The sequence below is a fragment of the Protopterus annectens genome, chromosome 3.part1, assembly GCF_019279795.1.
Source record: "Protopterus annectens isolate FY-2018-M chromosome 3.part1, PAN1.0, whole genome shotgun sequence".
NCBI lineage: Eukaryota > Metazoa > Chordata > Ceratodontiformes > Protopteridae > Protopterus > Protopterus annectens.
Window position 1 is genome coordinate 1839810798 of NC_056732.1, and position 23710 is coordinate 1839834507.

Sequence of the window (23710 nt, forward strand, 5' to 3'; positions counted from 1 at the left end):
AGTAGATTACTGACCCAGGGCTACTGGGCTTTATGGCAGTCACTCACTGGCTGATAGTGGGACACATACTGCCCTTCCAATATTAGCATGAGTCCCTGGCATAGGTCAGAGTAGGCTGGGTCCTCTACCCACTTGTCACCAGCAAGTACCCATGCCCATTTGGTGATATTAATCAACATGACCGAATCATCTAGTGCCATATTTTACTATCAAGTGGCCACCCCTGTCACAGTACGCAGTATGCGTTCCATGTTCGCCTATCGTGAGGATCGTGCACACCACAGTAGATAATTAAAGCAGTTGGTCTGCACAACTCTTCTCCCTATAGGGCACCATGTAGAGTCTGTGCTGCTGCCCACAGCTCCATTCATTGCCGAGTTTGAGATGGAAACATGCTTTTCAGCATATTTTTCTGAGGTAGAAGGAATTACACAGAGACACAAAAGAGAACATGGTAACTCCAAACAGGCATTGGCCAGAGGTCAGGATTGAACATTTTACTTTGTGTACGGGAGATGATGATCCTAATCATTTTGCCAACTGGTGGTCTCTCAGTTAGTTGATTGCAGATTTTTTTTAATTGACCTTCAGCTGAGGCAGGGCAGGAATGGGATATGTAAACAGGACCAAGTGGCCATTGTGGTCCTTTTAATTTTTATTTATTTATTTATGATTTGTTTACTGGGAAAGTCCAACTTGGAACAAAGTCAATTTTCAGCAGAGGCCAGGGGAGAAATATTCCAGACACATGCGTTTGAAACATGGAAGGAAACCGGAGCACCTAGATGAAACCCACACAAATGCAGGAAAGACATGCAGACTGCACCCATTATTTTTGAAGTTGTCCAGAATTCTTAAACAAAAAAATTAAGGGAAATGATGCTGTTTGGTTCACAGTGCAAAGTGCTTTACCAGATTTCAAAGTTTGCAAAAAAACTTCATGCTTTAATATTTTTTCTTGCTTTTTTCTGTAATTGGTAGCACAAAAAGCTTCATGCACTGCAAATAATTATGAGTAAGCACCAATAATAAAGTTGTATTATGTTTTACTGACATGAATGCCAAGATTCACCTCTAGATTTTCACTCTTGAGGTGAATTTCTTGGCAACCACATCTGAAACACATAAGCTGGTTGTGATTGAAGGCTGGATCTCAATCCTCTCTTTCTTCTCATTTCAGAGTGTAATTGTGGTTTTCCATGCACTGCATCAATGCTATCCACATGAAAAAGCCTTACAGTAATAGCAGTCAGGCAGAACATGCATTGCTAACATGGTGGGCATGTCCAGACTGGTATTTAAATATTCAGTATCTGTGAAGGTATCTTTATGATGTTTTGGGAGCCAGTGTTGGAAGCTGAAGCAGAAAACAGACTGAAGCAAGGGAATAGTTAGACCAAGGGCACTTTAAGAGGCTGTAAGTTACTATAAAACCTTCAGAAGGACATCATGCTACATCATGGGTGTAGCCTTTCTAGAACAGCAGGATATAAATTCAGTTTATTTGTCAGAGTAACACAATGACATGAGCATATATACTCGACAGCAATGCCAATATGAGAATGCGGATGCAATAAAGACATTATTTATTTATTTATTTATTGACATTTGTTAACCGGGTTTGTCCAACTGGGCTTGTGGCCTATTTTCAGTGGATACCCAAGGAGAAAAGCTCCAGTAATACATTTTAAAACAAGTACAATTTTAAACAATATTGATATAATAGCAGTTGTAGCAAAACGATTCACATATGTTGGGTTACATGCATAAAGTTAAAGTTGCATTAAAAAGAAGCTAAGTAACAATTTTACATTGATATAGTTCAGTAGGTCAAGAATAAACATTTTTTGTTTGTATAACATTGTGCAAATGCATAGTAGACACATTGGAGAAAGAGGTGTAATGAGGTACTAAGTATGGTCCTTTTGAGGGTACATAAAGGGAAGGTAGACTAGGTAGGGTCATGGCAAGGGCAGGTTCTGGAATTGAGAAAATAAGCTTTTAGTTCATATTTAAAGTGTGAGGTGTGGGAGATTGAACGTAAGTCAAGGGGAAGTTTGTTCCAAGCATGGGCAAGGGAGTGTTTGTAGAGTAGTTTGCCTACTGACCTTTTTGGGTGCTAGATATCAAGCAATTGTTGGTTAGAAGTACGGAGGGTCTGAGATGGGATGTAGATGGAGACTAAGGAAGAAAGAGATGGACAGAAGGAGGGTTTATAAAGAATAGAGTGTGGCATATGAAATTGATAAGATAGCAAAAATTGGGGAAGTTCAAGCCATTGGAGAGAGTTTAAAGAAATGCAATGGTGTGAGTTGTATGGGGAGTTAGTAATGAATCTGGCTATTTTATGGTAAGTCTGTTGGAGTTTGTTTAGAGTGGAGGCCTGGATATTGGTAAGAACTGGGGCGGCATATAATAGGGAGGGGAGGTGGAGTGCCTGGCCCAGGGTAAGTCTAGATTCAGGGGTTATGAATTTTTTGTTCCGATATAGCAGGCCTAGTTTCTGGTTTGTTTTTTTTTATGCATTGGAGTATGTGTAGGTTGAACTTGAGTTTGTCATCGATAATGACCCCTTGGAGTTTTGTGTGGGTGTCAGGTTGGATATTTGTATTGTTAGAAGATGTAATAAAAAAAGGAGGTTTTGTGATGAGAAAGAGAATCGGGAAGGAAAAGTAGGAGTTTGGTCCTTTTGGGATTTAGGATCAATAGGTTGTGAGAGAGCCATTGTTCAGTGGATAGTAGGGCCTGTTGGGTCAGGGAGTGTAGTTCAGGAATGTTATTTGAGATGGATATAAGTGTGGAGTCGTTGGCATACTGAATAATGGAGGATTCTTTGCATGATGTGTAAAAATCATTGGTGAAGATGTTAAAAAAAGGGGTCCCAAGATGGAGCCTTGGGGAACACCAGTGGAGATGGAAAGGAAAGGTGAGGAGGATGAGAGCCATTTGACAGATTGTTCCCTGCCAGATAGGTAACTATTAAACCAGACAAGTGCGGAGGGGGATAGGTGGAGATTTGCGAGTTTGGATAGTAGTAGAGGATGAGAGACAGTATCAAAGGCTTTGGAGAGATCTAGAAAGAGACAGGAAATGAGTTTATTGTTGTCTAGGGCCTCTGCAATGATATGAATGAAGGAAAGGAGGGCAGTTGTGGTGCTGTGGTGAGGACAAAATCCATGTTGGGTAGGGGTAAGTAAGTGGTGTGTGAGGAGGTGATTGAGAAGCTGTGATTGAATACATTTTTCTAATATCTTGGAGAGGGGGGACAGAATGGCAATGGGCCGGTAGTTTGAGGGGTCAGTGGAGTTTCCACCTTTATGAAGAGGGATAGTGAAGAAAGCTTTCCAAAGGGTGGGGACAGTTGATTCTAGAATAGATTGATTAATTAGTATAGATACAGGATAGGCAATTGAGTCAGCAGCAAGTTTGAGGAATGTAGGAGATAGATTGTCAGTGGAAGGAGAGCAAGGTTTTATCTTGAGTAGTAGAGATTTGATGTAAGTAATGGGAACTGGCTCAAAAGAAAACAAAGTTGTGTTAGTGGGACTTGGAGAGGTGCGTGTCAACGTAGAGTTTGGTTTAGAAGTTACCAGATTTTGGATGGAAGAGATAAAGTGTTTATTCAGGAGGGTAGTTGTTTCCTGAGAGGAAGAGTTAGGGTATGGGGAGGGATTAGAGGGCTTTTCTGGATAGAGGATGTTGTTGAGAGTTGACCAAAATTTTCGAGGATTGGATTTGTTGTTAAGCTGAGCAGAGCTATAGTATAACTTTTTGTCATTAGTTATATATTTTTTGCAAGGTTCCTTAGTTACCTGAATCTTTGAAGAAAAGGTGGTTGTTTAGTTTTAGTCCAGGTTTTCCAAGCATGATTTCTTTGTTTCATAAGGGAGCTAGTCTCTTTGGAGAGCCAGGGAGCATGATTTGATTTTACTCTGATCTTCCTAGAGGGAGCTAAGGAGTTTAAAATATTCATAAAGATGCTATTGAAAGTGCTTACAGCATCGTTTAGGGGGAGGTGTTTTAGAATGGACCAATCTATGTTGTGGAGAATGGAGTTAAATTGGGATGAATTGAAAATCGATAGTTTTTGACAGTCTTTGATAAGGTGGGGTTTAGGAATATGGGAGTAGTGTCTTAAGATGGTGGTAGGGAAATGATCACTGAAGGAGTCAGGTAAGGTGGTGGGATTATGACATTGGTGGGGGGAATTGGTAAGGATCCAGTCTATGATGGAGCTGGAAGTGGAATTTTTATGGAAGCGAGTTGGAGATGTTATAAGTTGGTGGAAACTGTGTAGGTGGATACTGAGTTGGGGGGAGTCAAGTTGTGAGTTTGGACCAATCAATGTGGACATCGCCAAGGATAAGTGTCTCATATGGTATGTTGTGGGAGAACCAGGATAGGATGTTTTCAAGAATGGGCAGATTGTTACCAGGAGGAAAGTAGATAGAGGCAATTGCAAGTTTTTTGGGGGGATTCAGATGGCAGTTAAGGATGATGATTTCAGCTGGGAGGAAGTCAGGAATTGGGGAAGGGTATGGTGAGAGGTTAAGAATGTTTGAGTAGAGGATGGTCATGCTACCACCTTTTTTTACAGGTCTATCAGATCGGAAGATATTACAACCTGGTGGGAGTATTTCACCATTTGAGATTTGTGGCTTGAGCCAGGTTTCAGATAGGGAGAGGATGTGAGGGGTATTGAGAGCTATCCATGAGTGCAGCTCAGTGACTTTATTTGCTAGACTCTGAATATTCAATGAGTAAATAGTTAAGTATTTGGATGGAGATGATTGTTGTGACTGAGGTTGGTGACTGTTAGAGGAGTAAGATGGGGGCAGTGTAAAGGCAGTTTTGGGGAGAGAAGAGGGCCAGGGTTGGGATGGATATCTCCAGAACAAAGTAAGTTTTTAGTGAGGAGAGAGTGTGTAGTAGATGCTAGATGGAGTTTGTATAGTTTTGACTTAGCTTTGTGGGAAGGTTTAAAAACCTGTATTGTGGATAGTTTATATAGACTTAGGATAGAGGTAGTTAAGAGATTAGGGGAGATAGTAAAAGAAGTAGTTGGATATATGTTGTATGAGTGAGAAGTTGGTGTGCATAGGAGTGGGTCAGAGAGATTTGAGTGGTTAGAGGTGGAGATAGAGAGAATAAGTAGTAGTGTAGACGATATTAGAAAATAATACATGTTGGAATAAAATATGGTCAGATAAAGTAGGTAGAGAGACAGTGGTATAGAGGAAGTGGTGTTGACAAAATTGACAGATTAGTAAGGTGGTTGTGGCCATAGACAGGAAGTGGAATTGTAGTGGCTAGTGGGACAGGAAGGGGAGGGATAGTTAGATATAAAGGTAATTGTAATGGGGTGGGTGGGAATGGGGGTAGGGTAGGGGAGTAAAGTGAGCCCGAGCTTAGCGAGGGCGAATGGAGCGGGGCTAGCACCCTGGTCAAGATGAAGTCATAAAAACAATCAGAAAAGATAGTGAAAAACTAGCTTGAGAGACAAGGATATAAAGTTTCTAAAGGTATAGTCACCAGAAATAAAATAAAAAGAAATAAAATATGAGCAGAAGTATGCTTACAAAAGAACACTGGCCTCAAGCTACACAAGTAGATTTACTTGAAGCAAACCCAGTGCTGTATGGTTAAAATAAGCTACAATAGAGAGGGGCTTTGCAGGAGAGAGATAGGTATTACTAGTAGCTAAAAGCACTTGCTAATGCCAGGTTGGAGTTATTAGAAAGCACCGTGGTGCACAAAGAGGTAATTGTGAACCATAATTAGGTAGGGCAGAAGGGGACAGCTGTCAGAGGGGTGCAATCTGCAGGTGAAAGTGGTATGCAGTGCAGAATGAGCACTCATTAATGAATGCCAGTAGCCACAAAAAGTTTTGATCCGAAAGCTCGAGAGAAAACTTCTCAATCAAATTATATTGCTATATATATCATACAAATTGTTGCAATGTAAAGTTCTTAAATACAAACAATTAAAAAATGAAAAACAAAATCCAAAATGACAGAACTAGTTGCTATTTATTAAACTTTTGTATATATATTTTTTTTTTTTTTTTTATTTATTTCATACTTGTTTATGCGTTTGTGTTTACCCTACATGCTATTTACATATAATGTGTTAATATTGGCTGCGTTAAGCCAATGCCAGTACTGTATTTGGAGAAGCTCTGTGTGCATGGCATTTTAATTATGAGCAAAACTACATCTTACATTTGTAGGAAGCTGATTTTAGTAGCTTCAAAGTCAAAGTTTTTTTTTTCTTTTTGGTCTTGTTTGCTCAAGTGGTTGGGGTTGTGGGAGTCTGGGAGCATAGCAGAACAAGAAAGCTGGTTTTATACTATAATGTATTTTCCAAACAATAAGAAGTGTAACATTTTGATGAGTAGGATTACTGACTGACTTAAATCCTCAGTTATTTCCCAGAAGAGGATACAGGGAAAATGTCAATGAAAATCAGGAAGACTGTTGACAGGTAAGGTAGGTAGTGCAGTCTACACACTAGATTTTGAGTTTGGAGCACAGCTGTCAACTTCTTTGCTCAAACATTTTGTATAAAGCCAAAAAATAACAGAGGAGAACGTCTTAAAATCAGTGACAGTGTGGTACTCCAATTCATGTAAAAAGTTAACAAAACAGCAAGTTTTGCACCAGTATTCATTTTCTGAACAACAAGAATTATGATAGACTAATCTATGTCATTTTTGAGTAATTCTCAGTTATTTCCCAGAAGGGAGACAGGACAAAAACATGAGGTAAAATCAGGGCTATTTTACCAAATTGGGAGTTTTAGGAGGGAATGCAGCATTTGCATTTATTTACGAATGCTAATGCTGCTTCTTTAGCTACGTGTGAAGCACTGAAGTGGTTACTGTATGATGTCATAACTGTATTTTTATTTATTTATTTAATATTTGTTTACCGGGAAAGTCTGACTTGGAACAAAGCCAGTTTTCAGCGGAGGCCCGGGGAGAAACACTCCAGTTACATTTGTAAGTAGTGGCTTGCAACAATTGTAAAGTTTTTTTGGTATTCAATTTTAATGTAAAGACTTTAATTGCTCCTCAGTTGCATAGGTAAATCATTGCACTACAATGTGTGTAAAAGTGTAAATCACTGTGCAAAGTAAATTAGCCAGCTGTTTCAGTCAGAAGCAGTCATTTACTTAATGGTAACCAATTCACTGTAGGCACAAACAGATGTTGCTTGTTGTCATTGTTAAATGTAGTTTGAAGCTATAGTAAGACAACTGAACAGGCTTGTTTTTGTTGAAGAAACATTCATTATGAAATTTCATGCAACAGTCCATTGTTTGCTACAGTTACAAATTAAAAAAAGTTTGCATGATTTTCTGTCAACATCTGTGTATTCTCATATTCTGACACTCTAATTTATTTTCTTTCAAGTCAACAGGAATACAGATTTCACTGAGATACACAGTCTGCAGCCATTGTATGGGAAACACCATGATGGTGAACATGACAAAGCTCTCCCAGATAAGATGTTAATCACAAGGAAAGAAACAGTGAAGTTTGAAACCAGAAATGATAACTATAAGGAAAGCAACAATGAGTTTATTAATAATATTGAAATGCATCTGAAAGGTAATGGTGGGAGCAGTTTGATGTTTCATTGTAGCAACCAGTCTGATAAATTAATTCACAGTAAAAAAAGACAAAATAACTTAACAATAGAAGAACAGATATGCAGCAGGAAGAGGCTATACAGCTATGCAGCGGATGATGAAGATTTTATAGGTAATAAAAGTTTTGAAGTACATGAAAGTACTCATACAAGACAGAAAACCTTTAAATGCACAACATCTGACAAGGCATATGTGGAGAAGTCAAGGAAGGAAAAATGTGACTTGAACCACATTAACCAAGTAATGAATAACTATACCAAACCTGGCAAAGATTTTACAAATGAAGGTTTACAACATAAGAGCATCAGCATTGGACAGAAACCCTATAAATGTGCCACATGTGGGAAAGGTTTTGTATACAAAACTCCCATGGTAAAACATCAGTGCATCTGCAGTGGACATAAATCCTATAAATGCAGTATATGTGAGAAAATTTTTAAATCTAAATATAGCATGATGTATCATGAGACTATCCACACTGGACAGAGACCTTATAAATGCAGCATTTGTGATAAGAGCTTTAGAATGAAAAGTCATATGATAATTCATCAGAATATTCACAGTGACCAGAAGCTCTTTAAATGTGCCACGTGTGACAGGAGATTTACAAGTAAATGCAGCTTGATAGGGCACCAGAGTGTTCACAGTGGGCAGACACCCTATAAATGTACCACGTGTGACAAGGGTTTTACGAGTAAGCACACACTGACAAGACATCAGAATGTTCACACTGACCACAGACCCTATAAATGTGCCACATGTAATAAGAGTTTTAGAATGAAGAGTCATATGATAATTCATCAGAATATTCACAGTGCCCAGAAGCTCTTTAAATGTGCCACGTGTGGCAAGAGTTTTACAAGTAAGCACAGCCTGACAACACATCAGAATGTTCACACTGACCAGAGACCCTATAAATGTGCCACATGTGATAAAAGTTTTAGAATGAAGAGTCATATGATAATTCATCAAAATATTCACAGTGGCCAGAAGCTCTTTAAATGTGCCACGTGTGACAAGGGTTTTACAAGTAAGCACAGCCTGATAGGGCATCAGAGTATTCACAGTGGGCAGACACCCTATAAATGTGCCACATGTGACAAGGGTTTTACAAGTAAGCACAGCCTGACAAGACATCTGAATATTCACAGTGACCAGAGACCCTATAAATGTGCCATGTGTGATAAGAGTTTTAGAATGAAGAGTCATATGATAAATCATCAGAACATTCACAGTGACCAGAAGCTCTTTAAATGTGCCACATGTGACAAAGGTTTTACAAGTAAGCACAGCCTGATAGGGCATCAGAGTGTTCACAGTGGGCAGACACCCTATAAATGTGCCACGTGTGACAAGGGTTTTACAAGTAAGCAGAGCCTGACACTGCATCAGAATATTCACACTGACCAGGGACCCTATAAATGTGCCATGTGTGACAAGGGTTTTACAAGTAAGCACAACCTGACAATGCATCAGAGTATTCACACTGACCAGAGACCCTATAAATGTACCACATGTGACAAGGGCTTTATAAGTAAGCACAGCCTGACAGTGCATCAGCATGTTCATACCGGGCAGAAACCTTATAAATGTGCCACATGTGACAAGGGTTTTACAAGTAAGCACAGCCTGACACTGCATCAGAGTATTCACACTGACCAGGGACCCTTTAAATGTGCCACATGTGACAAGGGTTTTACACAGAAGTGGAGTCTGACACTGCATCAGCATGTTCATACTGGGCAGAAACCCTATAAATGTGACACATGTAACAAGGGTTTTGCAAGTAAGCGCAACCTGACACTGCATCAGAATATTCACACTGACCAGGGACCCTTTAAATGTGCCACATGTGACAAGGGTTTTACAAGTAAGCACAGCCTGACACTGCATCAGAGTAGTCACACTGACCAGAGACCCTATAAATGTGCCACGTGTGACAAGGGTTTTACAAGTAAGCAGAATCTGACATATCATCAGAATATTCACAGTGGGCAGAGACCTTATAAATGTGACACATGTGACAAGGGTTTTACAAGTAAGCAGAATCTGACATATCATCAGAATATTCACAGTGGGCAGAGAAAGAAAACTACTTTCACAGGAAAAACTGTCAAAAGTTTCAGATAAAAAATTGCGTTCATTAATACAACAGATTTTTGAAAAACAGTATATAGACCAAGAAACTTTGATCTCTGTGGAAAAAGAAGCCTTTGAGGAAGTGGAAAAATATAAACAACAAAAATTAGAGATATTTGAAAAAGCTGAAAAAGAGATATGGACTTGGGAAAGAAAGAGAGATTTGATATGGTGCAATATTTATACAAAGGAGAAAGCTAAGTTAACTAATATAGAGAAGGCAGTTTCAAAAGTATTCGAAGAGAAATACAGGCAAAGGCATCCAGATATAGAAAATTTCACAATAAAAAGATTAATAACACAAAAACATAATTTAGAAAAGACAATTAGTAAAGTAAAGGTTAAAGAAATAGAAGCTGAAGTTATGGAGTGCCTGCAAAGTGAAGGATTTAATGTAGAAGGTCTAACACAGACTACATCACAGTATGATGGAGTGAGTCCCCAGAATAAGGAAAAGCAAGAAGACCAGGAGACGTGAAGAAGAAATATGGACATGGGAAAGGAAAAGAGATTTAATATGGTGTAATATTTATACAAAGGAGAAAGCAAAACTAACCAATACAAAAAGAACAGCACCAAAGATATTTGAAGAAAAATACAGGCAAAGGAATCTGGATATGGAAAGCTTTACAATACAAAAAATAAGAAGACTAAGAGGAAAAGTAGAAAAAGAAATGAGTAATGGAGAAATCATAGAAATAGAAGTTGAGGTAATGGAACAGCTGCAAAGAGAAGGATTCAGTGTAGCAAATCAAATGCAGAAAGCACCACAACAGGATAGAGCAATGGATATCCAAATTAAGGGGAAACAAGTGGAACAGGAAGCAATTGGTCAGGTGCCATATCAAGATATTTTGGAGCCTTCCACAAGAAACCAGTATAAACGTTCATTTAAAGCTAGACAGCAAAGAAAGAAACAGGAAACTGTGGAAACTCTGATGCAGTCAGTGTTGAGGAGTGATAGGCCAGTGAGTTCCCATATGACAGAAAAACAGATGACACAGGATGAAATTGAAGAGAATGTGCTGCAGGAAGATGCTATAGAACTTTCTATAGAATGCCCACAGGAAATGGAAAACAGGGGATATGCCCTCAGTATGGAAGAAAAGGAGTTATGAGAAGAGTTGCTTGATTTAATAGATAGACAGATATATCAAGATCAATGAGAGAAATAGACTGCAGAAGGTTAATAAAATCCCAAAAGTCAGAAGCTTGATAAAACAAATGAACACGGTAATTAGGACTGTCCATAGAGACCCATGCAATATAACAAAAGTAAACATAATATATTACTGTGCTGCTAAATTAATAACTGATAAAGTTCTACCACAGGAACATAGGGTAGCGAGGGAAAAGGGGGCAAAAGTGACTGCCATCATGGAAATATCAAATAGAGAAAACTATAACGCAGCTAAGACAAAAAGTATCATTGTTAGAAAATTATAGAAGAGCCAACAGATCAATGAAAATATTAAGAAAGATAGATGTAATAAAAGCAATGTGCAGTATTAGAACAGACCAGGATCTATTATGCACTATTGGAGATAAACTAAAAATTACAAAACAGCCAGAAAGACTTAGAAGATACGAAGATAAATATAAGGGAAAAACACAAAATAAACAAATTATTGATGACCCAAAAAAGTTGTATAGAGAACTGGGAAATAAGGTAAAAGAAATTGACAGACCACCAAAAAAAAGAGGAAGTAGATACATTTTGGAGAAGTATCTATGAAGATCCTGTGGAACATAACAAAGGTGATAAATGGATAGAAGAAGTAAAAGAAAGAATAAGAAGTTTAAAGGTACAGGATATGAAATGGGATGAAATAACAACTAGTGAGATTGAAATAAAGTTGAGAAAAGCCTCTAACTGGAAAACCCCAGGCCCAGATACAGTACCTAACATTTGGCTTAAAGTATTAACTTCTTTGCACAATGATTTAACCATGACTAACAACTATTTATATATGCACCCCAAACACACACCACACTGTTTAATAACAGGAAAAACAATGCTCTTACTTAAGAGTGAACCTGCAAGCTTCCCTAAAAATTATAGTCCGATAACTTGTCTTCCAACAACATACAAACTGTACACGGGAAATGACGCTGACAGAGTTTATAGTCATTTAGAAGAAAACTCAATTATGGCAGTAGAACAAAAGGGCAATAAAAGAAAGTCATATGGAACAAAGGACCATTTGTTGCTAAACAAAGTCATAGTGGAGAATTGTAAGAAAATGAAGAACCTAAGTATGGCATGGATTGACTACAAAAAAGCATCTGATAGTATCCCACATTCATGGATAAAAGAGTGCTTAAAAATGTATAAGATACACCCTACACTGATTGATTACATTACAGTAACCATGAAACAGTGGCAAACCACTTTGCAATTAAGCCATGATAAAGGACAGATTATTCTCCCAGGGATAAAAATTCAAAGGGGGATATTCTAGGGTGACTCTCTGTCACCCTTGTTATTCTGCCTTGCCATTAACCCATTAAGCTGCTTACTTAACAGCTTAGGCAATGGCTACAATATGGCTTCTAGAAAACAACAAAGTCTAATGACTTCTCATCTTCTCTTTGTTGATGATTTAAAACTGTATAACTCATCAGATGAGGAACTGAAAGCACAGCTGCATGTTGTCATAACTTTTTCAGATGATATTGGAATGTCATTTGGTCTTGATAAATGTGCAAAAGCAACCTTTAAAAAAGGAAAATTGCAGCACCAGGAAAACATCAGTTTGGGACAAGAATGTGATATAAAAGAACTTGAGCAAGAGATAGTGTATAAATACTTGGGAATTGATGAAGGATCAGCAATAAAACATGAACAAATGTGAATAAAGCTTAGTAAGGAGTACTTTAGAAGACTTAAATTAATCCTGAAAACAGCATTGACACCTAGGAACAAGATTCAAGCTATAAATCAATTTGCTCTTCCTGTCCTAACTTACAGTTTTGGAGTGATTGACTGGCCCCAAAAAGTGTTGGGTAGACTGGATATTAAAACAAGAAGGATGCTTCATGCTCACCAAATGATTTATAAAAATCAGTGTACACCAAGATTATATATCTCCCGTTCTGAAGGAGGGATGGACCTCCTTGAAATTGATTACATGTATAGATCTGCAATTGTGGGACTCCACATATATCTATTGACCTCACAAGATCCAAACGTAGTGAAAGTTTTGAAACATGAGGAGAATAAATCTAAGATGACATCTCTGCTTAATTTAGCAGAAGCATATCAATATCAAGCAGGAATGGAAATCAAACCAGAAGTGGATTAAAACCAGGCAGCAACTGAATGTGCCAAAAAAGAAAGGAAAGAATATAAGGTGAAGGATCAGAACAGAAGGCAAGAAATGTGGAAAAAACATAAATATAGTTGCAATTATAAGAAATTTCTGGAAGAGCCTCATGTTGATCAAGAACAAACGCAGGAATGGTTAAGGAGAGGTGAATTTACATCAAGAAATGAAAGGTTAATATTGGCAGCCCAAGATAGTGGGCTATGTACACACTGGTTTACTAAGTCCATTGAACATGTGGGAGAAACAGACATATGTAGGTTTTGTGGAACCAAATTGGAAACAGTTACACACCTTATTGCTGGCTGCGATGCTCTAATGGCAGTGGGACTGTATACTGAAAGGCATAATAATGTGGCAAGATTGTTACAATGGAGATTGTGCAAACATTATGGTATCGAAGTGACTGAAAAACATTGGAAACATGAGCCACAGAGAATCATAGAAAATGATGAAGTTTACATCACATGGGATCACGCAATACCAACAGTCCAAAAGATAGATGCTAGAAAACCGGACATAGTGATCCAAGAAAAGAAGACAAAAGTAGCATTGATCATTGAAATTGCCACACCTAGTGACTATAGTGTCTTGTGTACAGAGAGACACCAAGTCATAAAATACCTTGATCTGCAATCAGAAACGAGAGCCATGTGGAAGAAAGATACCCAGACAGTTCCAATAGTAGTAGGAGCTACTGGTCTTATAAAAAAGAATTTACAATCATATATAGATGTTACCAATTCATGTAACACCATATGAATTGCAGAAGAAGTCATTGCTTGGCACATTGCAGGTACTGCGAAGTGCACTTTTGGCTAACATCAAAGAGTGAAATAGTAGTAATTTCATGAACTTTAATCGTACTCTGACTTAGGAATGAGGTCCATTCCCGTCATGGTATTAGAAACCCAAAAGACTTGCAGAAATCAAAAAAAGGCAGAGACCCTATAAATGTGCCACATGTGACAAGGGCTTTATAAGTAAGAAGACTCTAGCAGCACATCAGAGTGTTCACATCACCCAGAAAAGAAATAATGACCAGAAACCCTATAAATGTTTCATATGTGACAAGGGATTTACAAGTAAGCACAATATGACACTACATCAGCGTGTTCATACTGGGCAGTAGGATTGATCATTGAAATTGCCACACCCAGTGACTACAGTGTCCTGCGTACAGAGAAAGACACAAAGTCAAAAATATCTGGATCTGCAGGCAGAAATGAGAGCCTTAAGGAAGAAATATACCCAGACATTTCCAATAGTAGTAGGAGCAATGGGTCTTATAAAAAAGAATTTACAATCGTATTTAGATATGTTACCAATTCATGTAACACTGTAAAATTGCAGAAGGAGTCATTACTGGGCACATTACGGATGCTGCGAAGAGCACTTTTGGCTAACATCAGAGAGTGAAACAATGCTAATTTCATGAACTTTAATCATACTTTGACTTAGGAATGGGGTCCATTCCTGTCATGGTATTAGAAACCCAAAAGACTTTGAGAAGTTAAAAATGGCAGTATTGTATATATCATATGGGATCACCCAATACCAACAGTTCAAAAGATAGATGCTAGAATACCACATATAGTGCTCCCAGTAAAGAAGACAAAAGTAGCATTGATCATTGAAATTGCCACACCCAGTGACTACAGTGTCCTGTGTACAGAGAGACAGAAAGTCATAAAATACCTGGATCTGCAGGCAGAAATGAGAGCCTTGTGGAAGAAAGATACCCAGACAGTTCTAATAGTAGTAGGAGCAGCGGGTCTTATAAAAAAGAATTTACAATCGTATTTAGATATGTTACCAATTCATGTAACACCATACGAATTGCAGAAGGAGTCATTACTGGGCACATTACGGGTGCTGCGAAGAGCACTTTTGGCTAACATCAGAGAGTGAAAAAATACTAATTTCATAAACCTTAATCGTACTTTGACTTAGTAATGGGGTCCATTCCCATCATGGTATTAGCAACACAAAAGATTTGGAGAAATTAAAAATGGCAGAAAGGGTCCTAATGGAGAGATGAAAAGTCAGCAAGCAAAGGAGAGTAGTAGTGCTGAAATTGAATTCATCCTCAAGTCTTGGTGAGTACCTTCTCAAGGTGAACCCTGTTTTCACAAAATCTTAACAAAGCAAAACTGATATATAGACTGTATTTATACAGCATATATCATGGACAGAAGTTAGTCAAAAACAAAAAAAGATAGCTGGGAGCACAAGACCCAGGATAAAAAAGTGCCCAATCCTGGTAAGCGCACTGGTGCTAGGACTGGAAAAAATGTCAGTGTAGAATCCTCAAAATACGGAAACATTTTTACAATGGGGCCAGGCCAGGCCCAGGGGCAAGATGGGACCCTCTATTGTAGAAGGAAGTAGCAGTCCACAAAAAGTACAAAAATTGATTGGCCAAAGAAGAGCCATAAAGACGATAGAGTGGACTATTGAGGATAAGAAAGAAATTCTGTATTGTTACTATTATGTAAAAAGTCCAGAATTTCCAGACACAAGATATACAAAATGATTAAGAGAGAAATTAGAGGAAAGAAAAATACTTCCGCAAGAAAAACTGCCAAAATCTTCAAATAAAAAATTGCGCTCATTAATACAACAGATTTTTGAAAATCAGTATATAGATCAAGAAACTTTGATCTTTTTGGAAAAAGAAGCATCTGAGGAAGTGCAGAAATATAAACAACAATACCTAGAGATGTTTAAAAAATATAAAAAAGAAATATGGACATTGGAAAGGAAGAGATATTTGATATGGTGCAATATTTATGCAAAGGAGAAAGCCAAGTTAACTAATATAGAGAAGGCAGTTTCAAAAATATTCGAAGAGAAATACAGGCAAAAGCATCCAGATATGAAAAATTTCACAATAAAAAGATTCATAGCACAAAGATATAATGTGGAAAAGAAGATTAGTAAAGCAGAAGTTAAAGAAATAGAAGTTGAAGTTGTGTAGTGCCTGTCTGAAGGATTAAATGTAGAAGGTCTAAGACAGACTACATCACAGCATGATGGAGTGAGTCCCCAGAATAAGGAAAAGCAAGAAGACCAGGAGACGTGAAGAAGAAATATGGGCATGGGAAAGGAAAAGAGATTTAATATGGTGTAATATTTATGCAAAGGAGAAAGCAAAACTAATACAAAAAGAGCAGCACCAAAGATATTGGAAGAGAAATACAGGCAAATTAATCCGGATATGGAAAACTTTACAATACAAAAAATAAGGAGATTAAGAGGAAAAGTAGAAAAAGAGATTAGTAATGGAGAATTCAAAGAAATAGAAATTGAGGTTATGGAGCAACTGCAAAGACAAGGATTTAGTGTAAAAAATTGAATGCAGAAAGCACCACAACAGGATAGAGCAATGGATATCCAAATTAAGGGGAAACCAGTGGAACAGGAAGCAATTGGTCAGGTGCCATATCAAGATATATCTTGGAGCCTTCCACAGGAAACCAGTATAAATGTTCACTTGAAGCTAGACAACAAAGGAAGGAATGGGAAACTGCAGAAATTCTGATACAGTCAATGTTGAGGAGTGATATGCCAGTAATTTCCCATACGATAGAGCAACAGATGGCACAGGATGAAGTTGAAGAGAATGTGCCACAGGAAGATGCTGTAGAATCTTCTATAGAATGCCCAGAGGAAACAGACAGTAAGGGATATGCCCTCAGTTTGGAAGAAAATGAGTTAAGAAAAGAGTTGCTTAATTTAATAGACATAGACAGATATATCAAGATCATTGAAAGAAATAGACTGCAGAAGGTGAATAAAACCACAGAAGTTTGATAAAACAAATGAATGCGGTAATTAGGACTGTCGATAGAGATCCATGCGATATAACAGAAGTAAACAGAATATATTACTGTGCTGCTAAATTAATAACTGATAAAGTACTACCACAGGAACACAGGGTAGCGAGGGAAAAGCGAATACCATCATGGAAATATCGAATATAGAAAACTATAAAGCAGCTAAGACAAGAAGTGTCATTGTTAGAAGATTATAGAAGAGGGAATAGATCAACAAAAATACTAAGAAAGAAATGTGATAAAAGAAATGCACATTATTACAACAGACCAGGATCTATTATGCACTATTGGAGATAAACTAACAATCTCAAAACAGGTGGAAAGACTTAGAAGATACGAAGATAAATATAAGGGAAAAATATAAAATAAGCAATGTATTGATGACTCAAAAAAGTTTTATAAAGAATTGAGAAATAAAGTAAAATGAATTGAAAGACCGCCAAAAAAAAGAGGAAGTAGATACATTTTGAAGAATTATCTAGAACTATTTATATGCGCACCCCGAACACACATCACACTGGTTAACAACAGGAAAAACAATGGGCTTACTTAAAAGTGTGAACCTGCAAGCTACCCTAAAAATTATAGACCAATAACTTGTCTTCCAGCAACGTATAAACTATACACTGGAATTGACGCCTACAGAGTTTATAGTCATTTAGAAGAAAACTCAATTATGGCAGTAGAACAAAAGGGCAATAAAAGAAAGTCATATAGAACAAAGGATCATTTGTTGTTAAAGTAATAGTGGAAAAGTGTAAGAATGGGAAGAATCTAAGTATGGCATGGATTGACTGCAAAAAAGCATTTGATTATATCCCACATTCATGGGTAAAAGAGTGTTTAAAATGTATAAGATACACCCTACACTGATTGACTACATTACAGTAACTATGAAACAGTGGCAGACCACTTTGCAATTAAGCCATGATAAAGGACATATTATTATCCCAGGGATGAAAATTCAAAGGGGGCTATTCCAGGATGACTCTTTGTTACCGTTGCTATTCTGCTTTGCCATTAATCCATTAAGCTGTTTACTTAACAGCCTAGGCCATGGCTACAATTTGGGTCCTAGAAAACAACAAAGTCTAATGACTTCTCATTTTTTTCTTTGTTGATGATTTAAAACTTTATAGCTCATCAGATGAGGAACTGAAAGCACAGCTGCAGGTTGTCAAAACATTTTCAGATGATATTGGAATGTCATTTGGTCTTGATAAATGTGCAAAAGAACCTCTAAAAAGGGAAAACTGCCGCACCAGGAAAACATCAGTTTGGAACAAGAATGTGATGTAAAAGAACTTGAGCAAGAGGGAGTTTATAAATACTTGGGAATTGATGAAGGATCAGCAATTAAAACATGAACAAATACAATTAAAACTCAGTAAGGAGTACTTTAGAAGACTTAAATTAATCCTGAAAACAGCATTGACATCTAGGAACAAGATTCAAGCTATAAATCAATTTGCTCTTCCTGTCCTAACTTATAGTTTTGGAGTGATTGACTGGCCCCAAAAAGTGTTGGATAGATTGGATATTAAAACAAGAAGGATGCTTCATGCTTACCAAATGATTTATAAAAATCAGTGTATACCAAAATTATATATTCCCCATTACAAAGGAGGGATGGGCCTCCTTGAAATTGACTACATGTATAGATCTGCAATCGTGGGACTCCAAACACATCTACTGACCTGACAAGATCCAAATGTAGTGAAAATTTTGAAACATGAGGAGAATAAATCTAAGATGAGATCTCTGCTTAATTTAGCAGAAGCATATTAACATCAAGTAGGAATGCAAATCAAACCAGAAGAAGATAAAAAATAGACAGCAACTGAATGTGCCAAAAAACAAAAAAAAAAAAATATAAGGTGAAGGACCAGGTGAGAAGGCAAGAAATGTGGAAAAAACATAAATATAGTTGCAAGTATAGAAAACTTCTGGAAGAGCCTCATGTTGATCAAGAATGAATGCAGGAATGGTTAAGGAGAGGTGAGTTCAAACCAAGAAATTAAAGGTTAATATTGGCAGTCCAAGCTAGTGGGCTACGTACACACTGGTTTACAAAGTCCACTGAACATGTGGGAGAAACAGACAAATGTAGGTTTTGTGGAACCGAATTTGAAACAGTGACACACATTGTTGCTGGTTGCGACTCACTAATGGCAGAGGGACTGTATACTGAAAAGCATAATAATGTGGCAAGACTGTTACACTGGAGATTGTGCAAACATTATGGTATTGAAGTGGCTGAAAAACACTGAAAGCATGAGCCACAAAGAATCATAGAAAATTATGAAGTTTATATCACATGGGATCACCCAATACTAACAGTTCAAAAGATAGATGCTAAAAAAACAGATGTAGTGGTCCAAGAAAAGAAGACAAAAGTAGCATTGGTCACTGAAATTGTCACACCTAGTGACTACAGTGTCTAGTGTACAAAGAGACACAAAGTCATAAAATACCTGGATCTGCAGGCAGAAATGTGAGCCATGTGAAAGAAAGATACCCAGATAGTTCCAATAGTAGTAGGAGCAATGGATCTTATTTACAATTATATTTAGATATGTTAGCAGTTCATGTAACACGTTATGAATTTCAGAAGGAATCATTACTGGGCACATTACAGGTGCTGCAAAGAGCACTTTTGGCTGACATCAGAGAGTGAAACAATACTAATTTCATGAACTTTAATCTTACTTTGACTTCGGAATGGGGTCCATTCCCATCATGGTATTAGAAACCCAAAAAACTTGGAGAAATTAAAAATGGCAGAAACCCAATAAATGTGCCGTATGTAATAGGGCCTTTAGAACAAAGAGAAAACTGACAGGGCATCTGAATGTTCACACTGGACAAAAATGAAAAACATTACAAGACAATGAAACGTTGGGCCACCTGGAAAAAAAAGTGGCAAAAGAAATATCAAAGTATAAAGAAGAAGATTTTTGGAAAGTGTAAAAAGAAATATGGACATGGGAAAGAAAGAGATCTGATATGGTGCAGTATTTATAGAAAGGAGAAAGACAAACTATTCACTACAAAGAAACCACTCCAAATATATTGGAAGAAGAATAAAGGCAAAGGCACCTAGATATAGAAAGTTTTACAATACAAAAAAAATAAAAACACAAAGGGAAACATAGAACAAAAGGTTTGTAAGATAGAAAATAAACAAAAATGAAGTTATGGAGTACCTATAAAGTGAAAGATTTAGTGGTGAAAGTCCAGCAGAGGTTATGTCACAGCATGATGGAAAATGATTCCCCAAATTAAGGGGGAACAGGTGGAGTGGGAAACATCTGAAGAAGAAATGTGGAAATAGAAAAAAAAGATGTATGAAGTCTGAATGGATAGATGATAAGATCAAAAAACAAAGGAGAGTGTTGTTGTTGGAGTTGAATTCATCCTCAAATCTTGGTGATTACCTTCATTTGTTGGATCTTGTTTTTACAAAATATCACCAATACAACTCTGATATAAAGACTGCAGTTTAGATAGCATATATCATGCATGCAAGCAGGTTAAAAAATAAAAAAGGCAGCTGGGTGCACATGTCCCAGGATAAAAAACAAAAGTGTCTAGTCCTGGTAGGTGCACTGGTGCCAGGACTGGAAAATGATAGTGTAGAATCCTCAAGATACAGACACATTCCTACAATATGGATAGGCCAGACTCAGGGGGAGGATGGCTCCCTTGTTTTAGAAGGAAGTTGTAGTGTACAAAAACTGACAGGCCAAAAAAGAGCCATAAAGATGATAGAGTGGACTATTGAGTGTAAGAAAGAAAATTATTTATTGTTGCTATTATGCTAGAAGCCCAGAATTTTCAATTAGAAGAAATATAAAAAGAGTGAGAGAAATTAGAGGAAAGACAAATACTTGCACAAGAAGAACTGTCAAAAGCTTCAAATTCAAATTTGTGCTCATTGTACATTATATAGACCAAGAAACTTTGGGCAGTTTTGAAAAAGAAGCAACCAATGAAATACAAAAATATAAGGAACAAAATCTAGAGATTTTTAAAGGTATAAATAAACAAACATGGACATGGGGAAAAAAGGAGATATGATATGGTTCAGTATTTATACACAAAGGAGAAAGAAAAACTAATCAATACAAAGTAAAAGCTCCAAAGATATTTGAAGAGAAATGAAAGCAAAGGCACCTAGATTTGGAAAATGTCTCAATATAAAAAATAAGATCATGAAGAAGGAACATAGAACAGAAGATTAGTAAGGTACAAGTTAAGGAAACAGCAGCTGAAGTTACCTGCGAAGTGAAAGATTTAGTGTAGAAAGTCTAACACGGGTTATGTCACATCGTGATGGAACAATGAGTCCCCAAAGTAAGGACAAACAGGAAGAGCGGGAGGCACTGAAGAAGAAATATGGACATGGGAATGATTTAATATGGTGCAATATTTATGCAAAGGAAAAAGCAAAACTAAGCAGTACAAAAAAGTAGAACCAAAGCTATATGAAGACAAAGGCAGGCAAACTAATCCAGATATTGAAAATTTTACAATACAAAAAATAAGAAAAGTGGTAAATTAAAAAAGAGGATAAGTGGAGAAGTTAAAGAAATAGAAACTGAAGTTATGGATTAGCTGCAAAGTGAACGATTTACTGTACAAATTCTAACTCTGGTAGAATGATAGAACAATGAGTTGCCAAAACAGGTAGAGCGGGAAGCATCTGATCAGCTCAGTAGGAAACCATTACAAAACTTCAGTTGGAGTTGCACAACAAGGGAAGGAACATGAAACTGTGACAACTCTGATGCAGTCAGTGTTGTGGAGTGATAGACCAGTGAGTTCCCACATGAAAGAGTAATGGATGACAGGAGGAAGTTGAGCAGAATATTTAAAAGAATGTGCATTACTTGTTTCCTTGATATGTTTACGGGAAGCATCAGTTTCAATAAACCTTTTTATATCTGACAAATCTTTTCCTGTACACTTCTTGAGTTTCCATTTAGTTTTACCTAAATAAACACTGTCACATATCTGACATTTTGCTTTATAAAGTAAAATTTTAGTGTCACATGTACCACATGCCCTTAATATAAAATTCATCTTGCTCATTGGATGTATAATGAACTTGTTAATATGTCTATTTATTACAGGTATAGGTACCTTGCTTATTACTTTTTAGACAATTTAATGCAAGTTTTTGTTCTTTATAACATATTTTTAAGTTATTAGACTTCTTAAATCCAAAACTAAGGTGTCCTTTTCTCATTCCTTTTAAAAATGGAAGCTGTTGTGCTTTTGGACAGTACTTTTAAGTAATACTTATAACTTGTGATGTATTTCTATTATAAGTTAATATACAACTGCAATCATGTTGAATCAATATTATTTCTCTGTTGTTTCACATGTTCAGGAAAAATAGGAAATATAGGTTTAATTTGTTGTGATCTCTTATGTAATTTCTTTCTCAACCTTGGTTATTTGTTGTGCATCATATCCTCCAGCTTTAAATTCTCTAGCATTATTATTAATTTGAGTAAGCATTTCATTGTCTGCTGTGTTCAGTCTAGCTACTTGCATCACCTGCTTTTTATATTAGAAAATATGTGCTGGATGCCTACTAGTATGATATAAGTACGTGTTTGTCTAAAAAGTTTGTTTGAGGAAACTGTAGTATTTTCTGAAATTTCATAAAACTAGTAGTTGTGTACATGAACTCAGTAACTTCATCCAATAATACCAGTGAGCCTTCCCATAACAAAAACAAGTTATCCACAAGTCTTTTGTAAAATAAGACAGTTTGATAATGATTATTTTGTTCAGATAAAATGTACTTATTTTCCCATGCATTCATAATAGTGTTGGAACAGGTATTGGCCACACCTCTCATTTGTATGTAATGTTTGTCACCAAAAAGATAAAACATTATTCGTTAGCACTACATTCAGTAATGCACGCATCATATTTATATCTGCAGCTGTAAATGATGTTTCCTTTGAAATATATTCTCCAATGTTTTCTACTCCTTCATCATTTGATATTGAAGTAAATAATTAGTATACATCTAAAGTTACAAAGTAATAGTTTATAACATTGTAATGAGTTGCCCAAGTGTATAATTCTTGTAAGAAATCTGACTTATTTGTAATCATTCTTGATGTGTGTAAAACAGCTTTCTAGAAACACAGAGATAGGGTCAGTGACCCATCCTCCTGCTGACACTATTGGTCTTCAGGAGGGTTAGTTAAGGGCTTTTGTATCTTAGGAATACAGTAGGTTATTGGAATTTTTGGTAACGGTGTATATAGGTATTCCTATAAATCCAAGGATAATTCACCATTAATATGCATATGATAGTGGAGTTAACATCCGTCAGTACTGTCATAACATTCTTTCTCAAAATTTCATATAACCATCTGTTGCCAGCATATTAAACATCACTTATTATAGTATTTTCTATCCAGAACAACTACTCCTCCTCCCTTATCTGCATTTCTAATTACAATATCATTGTTGTTAGTCAAAGACTGTATGGCTTCATTCTGTTCTCTTGTCAAGTTATAAATATTTTTATCTTGTTACTCTTAAAAATATTGTAAATCTCATTCTCAACAGCCATCTCAAAAGCTGAAATGACAGGATTATTCAAAGGTAAAGCCTAAATTCAAAAATAATTTGCAAAATGTCAAGAGAGTCTGCTGGTACAAAGTTTAGGCTCTTATTTAAAATGGTATAGTCATGTTCAGTTAACTTATATTGAGATAAGTTAAA

General features: G+C 36.7%; 1 protein-coding gene across 1 annotated transcript in view; it reads left to right on the forward strand.

The window, feature by feature from the left end:
* LOC122797905 (zinc finger protein 585B-like) overlaps positions 1-9783 on the forward strand; it is a 90018-nt gene extending 80235 nt beyond the window's left edge. Inside the window, exon 2 of the mRNA XM_044066424.1 lies at positions 7415-9783. Within this exon, the coding sequence (XP_043922359.1) occupies positions 7415-9783 (2369 nt within the window). The remainder of the gene's footprint in view (positions 1-7414) is intronic.
* The last annotated feature ends 13927 nt before the right edge of the window (positions 9784-23710 follow it).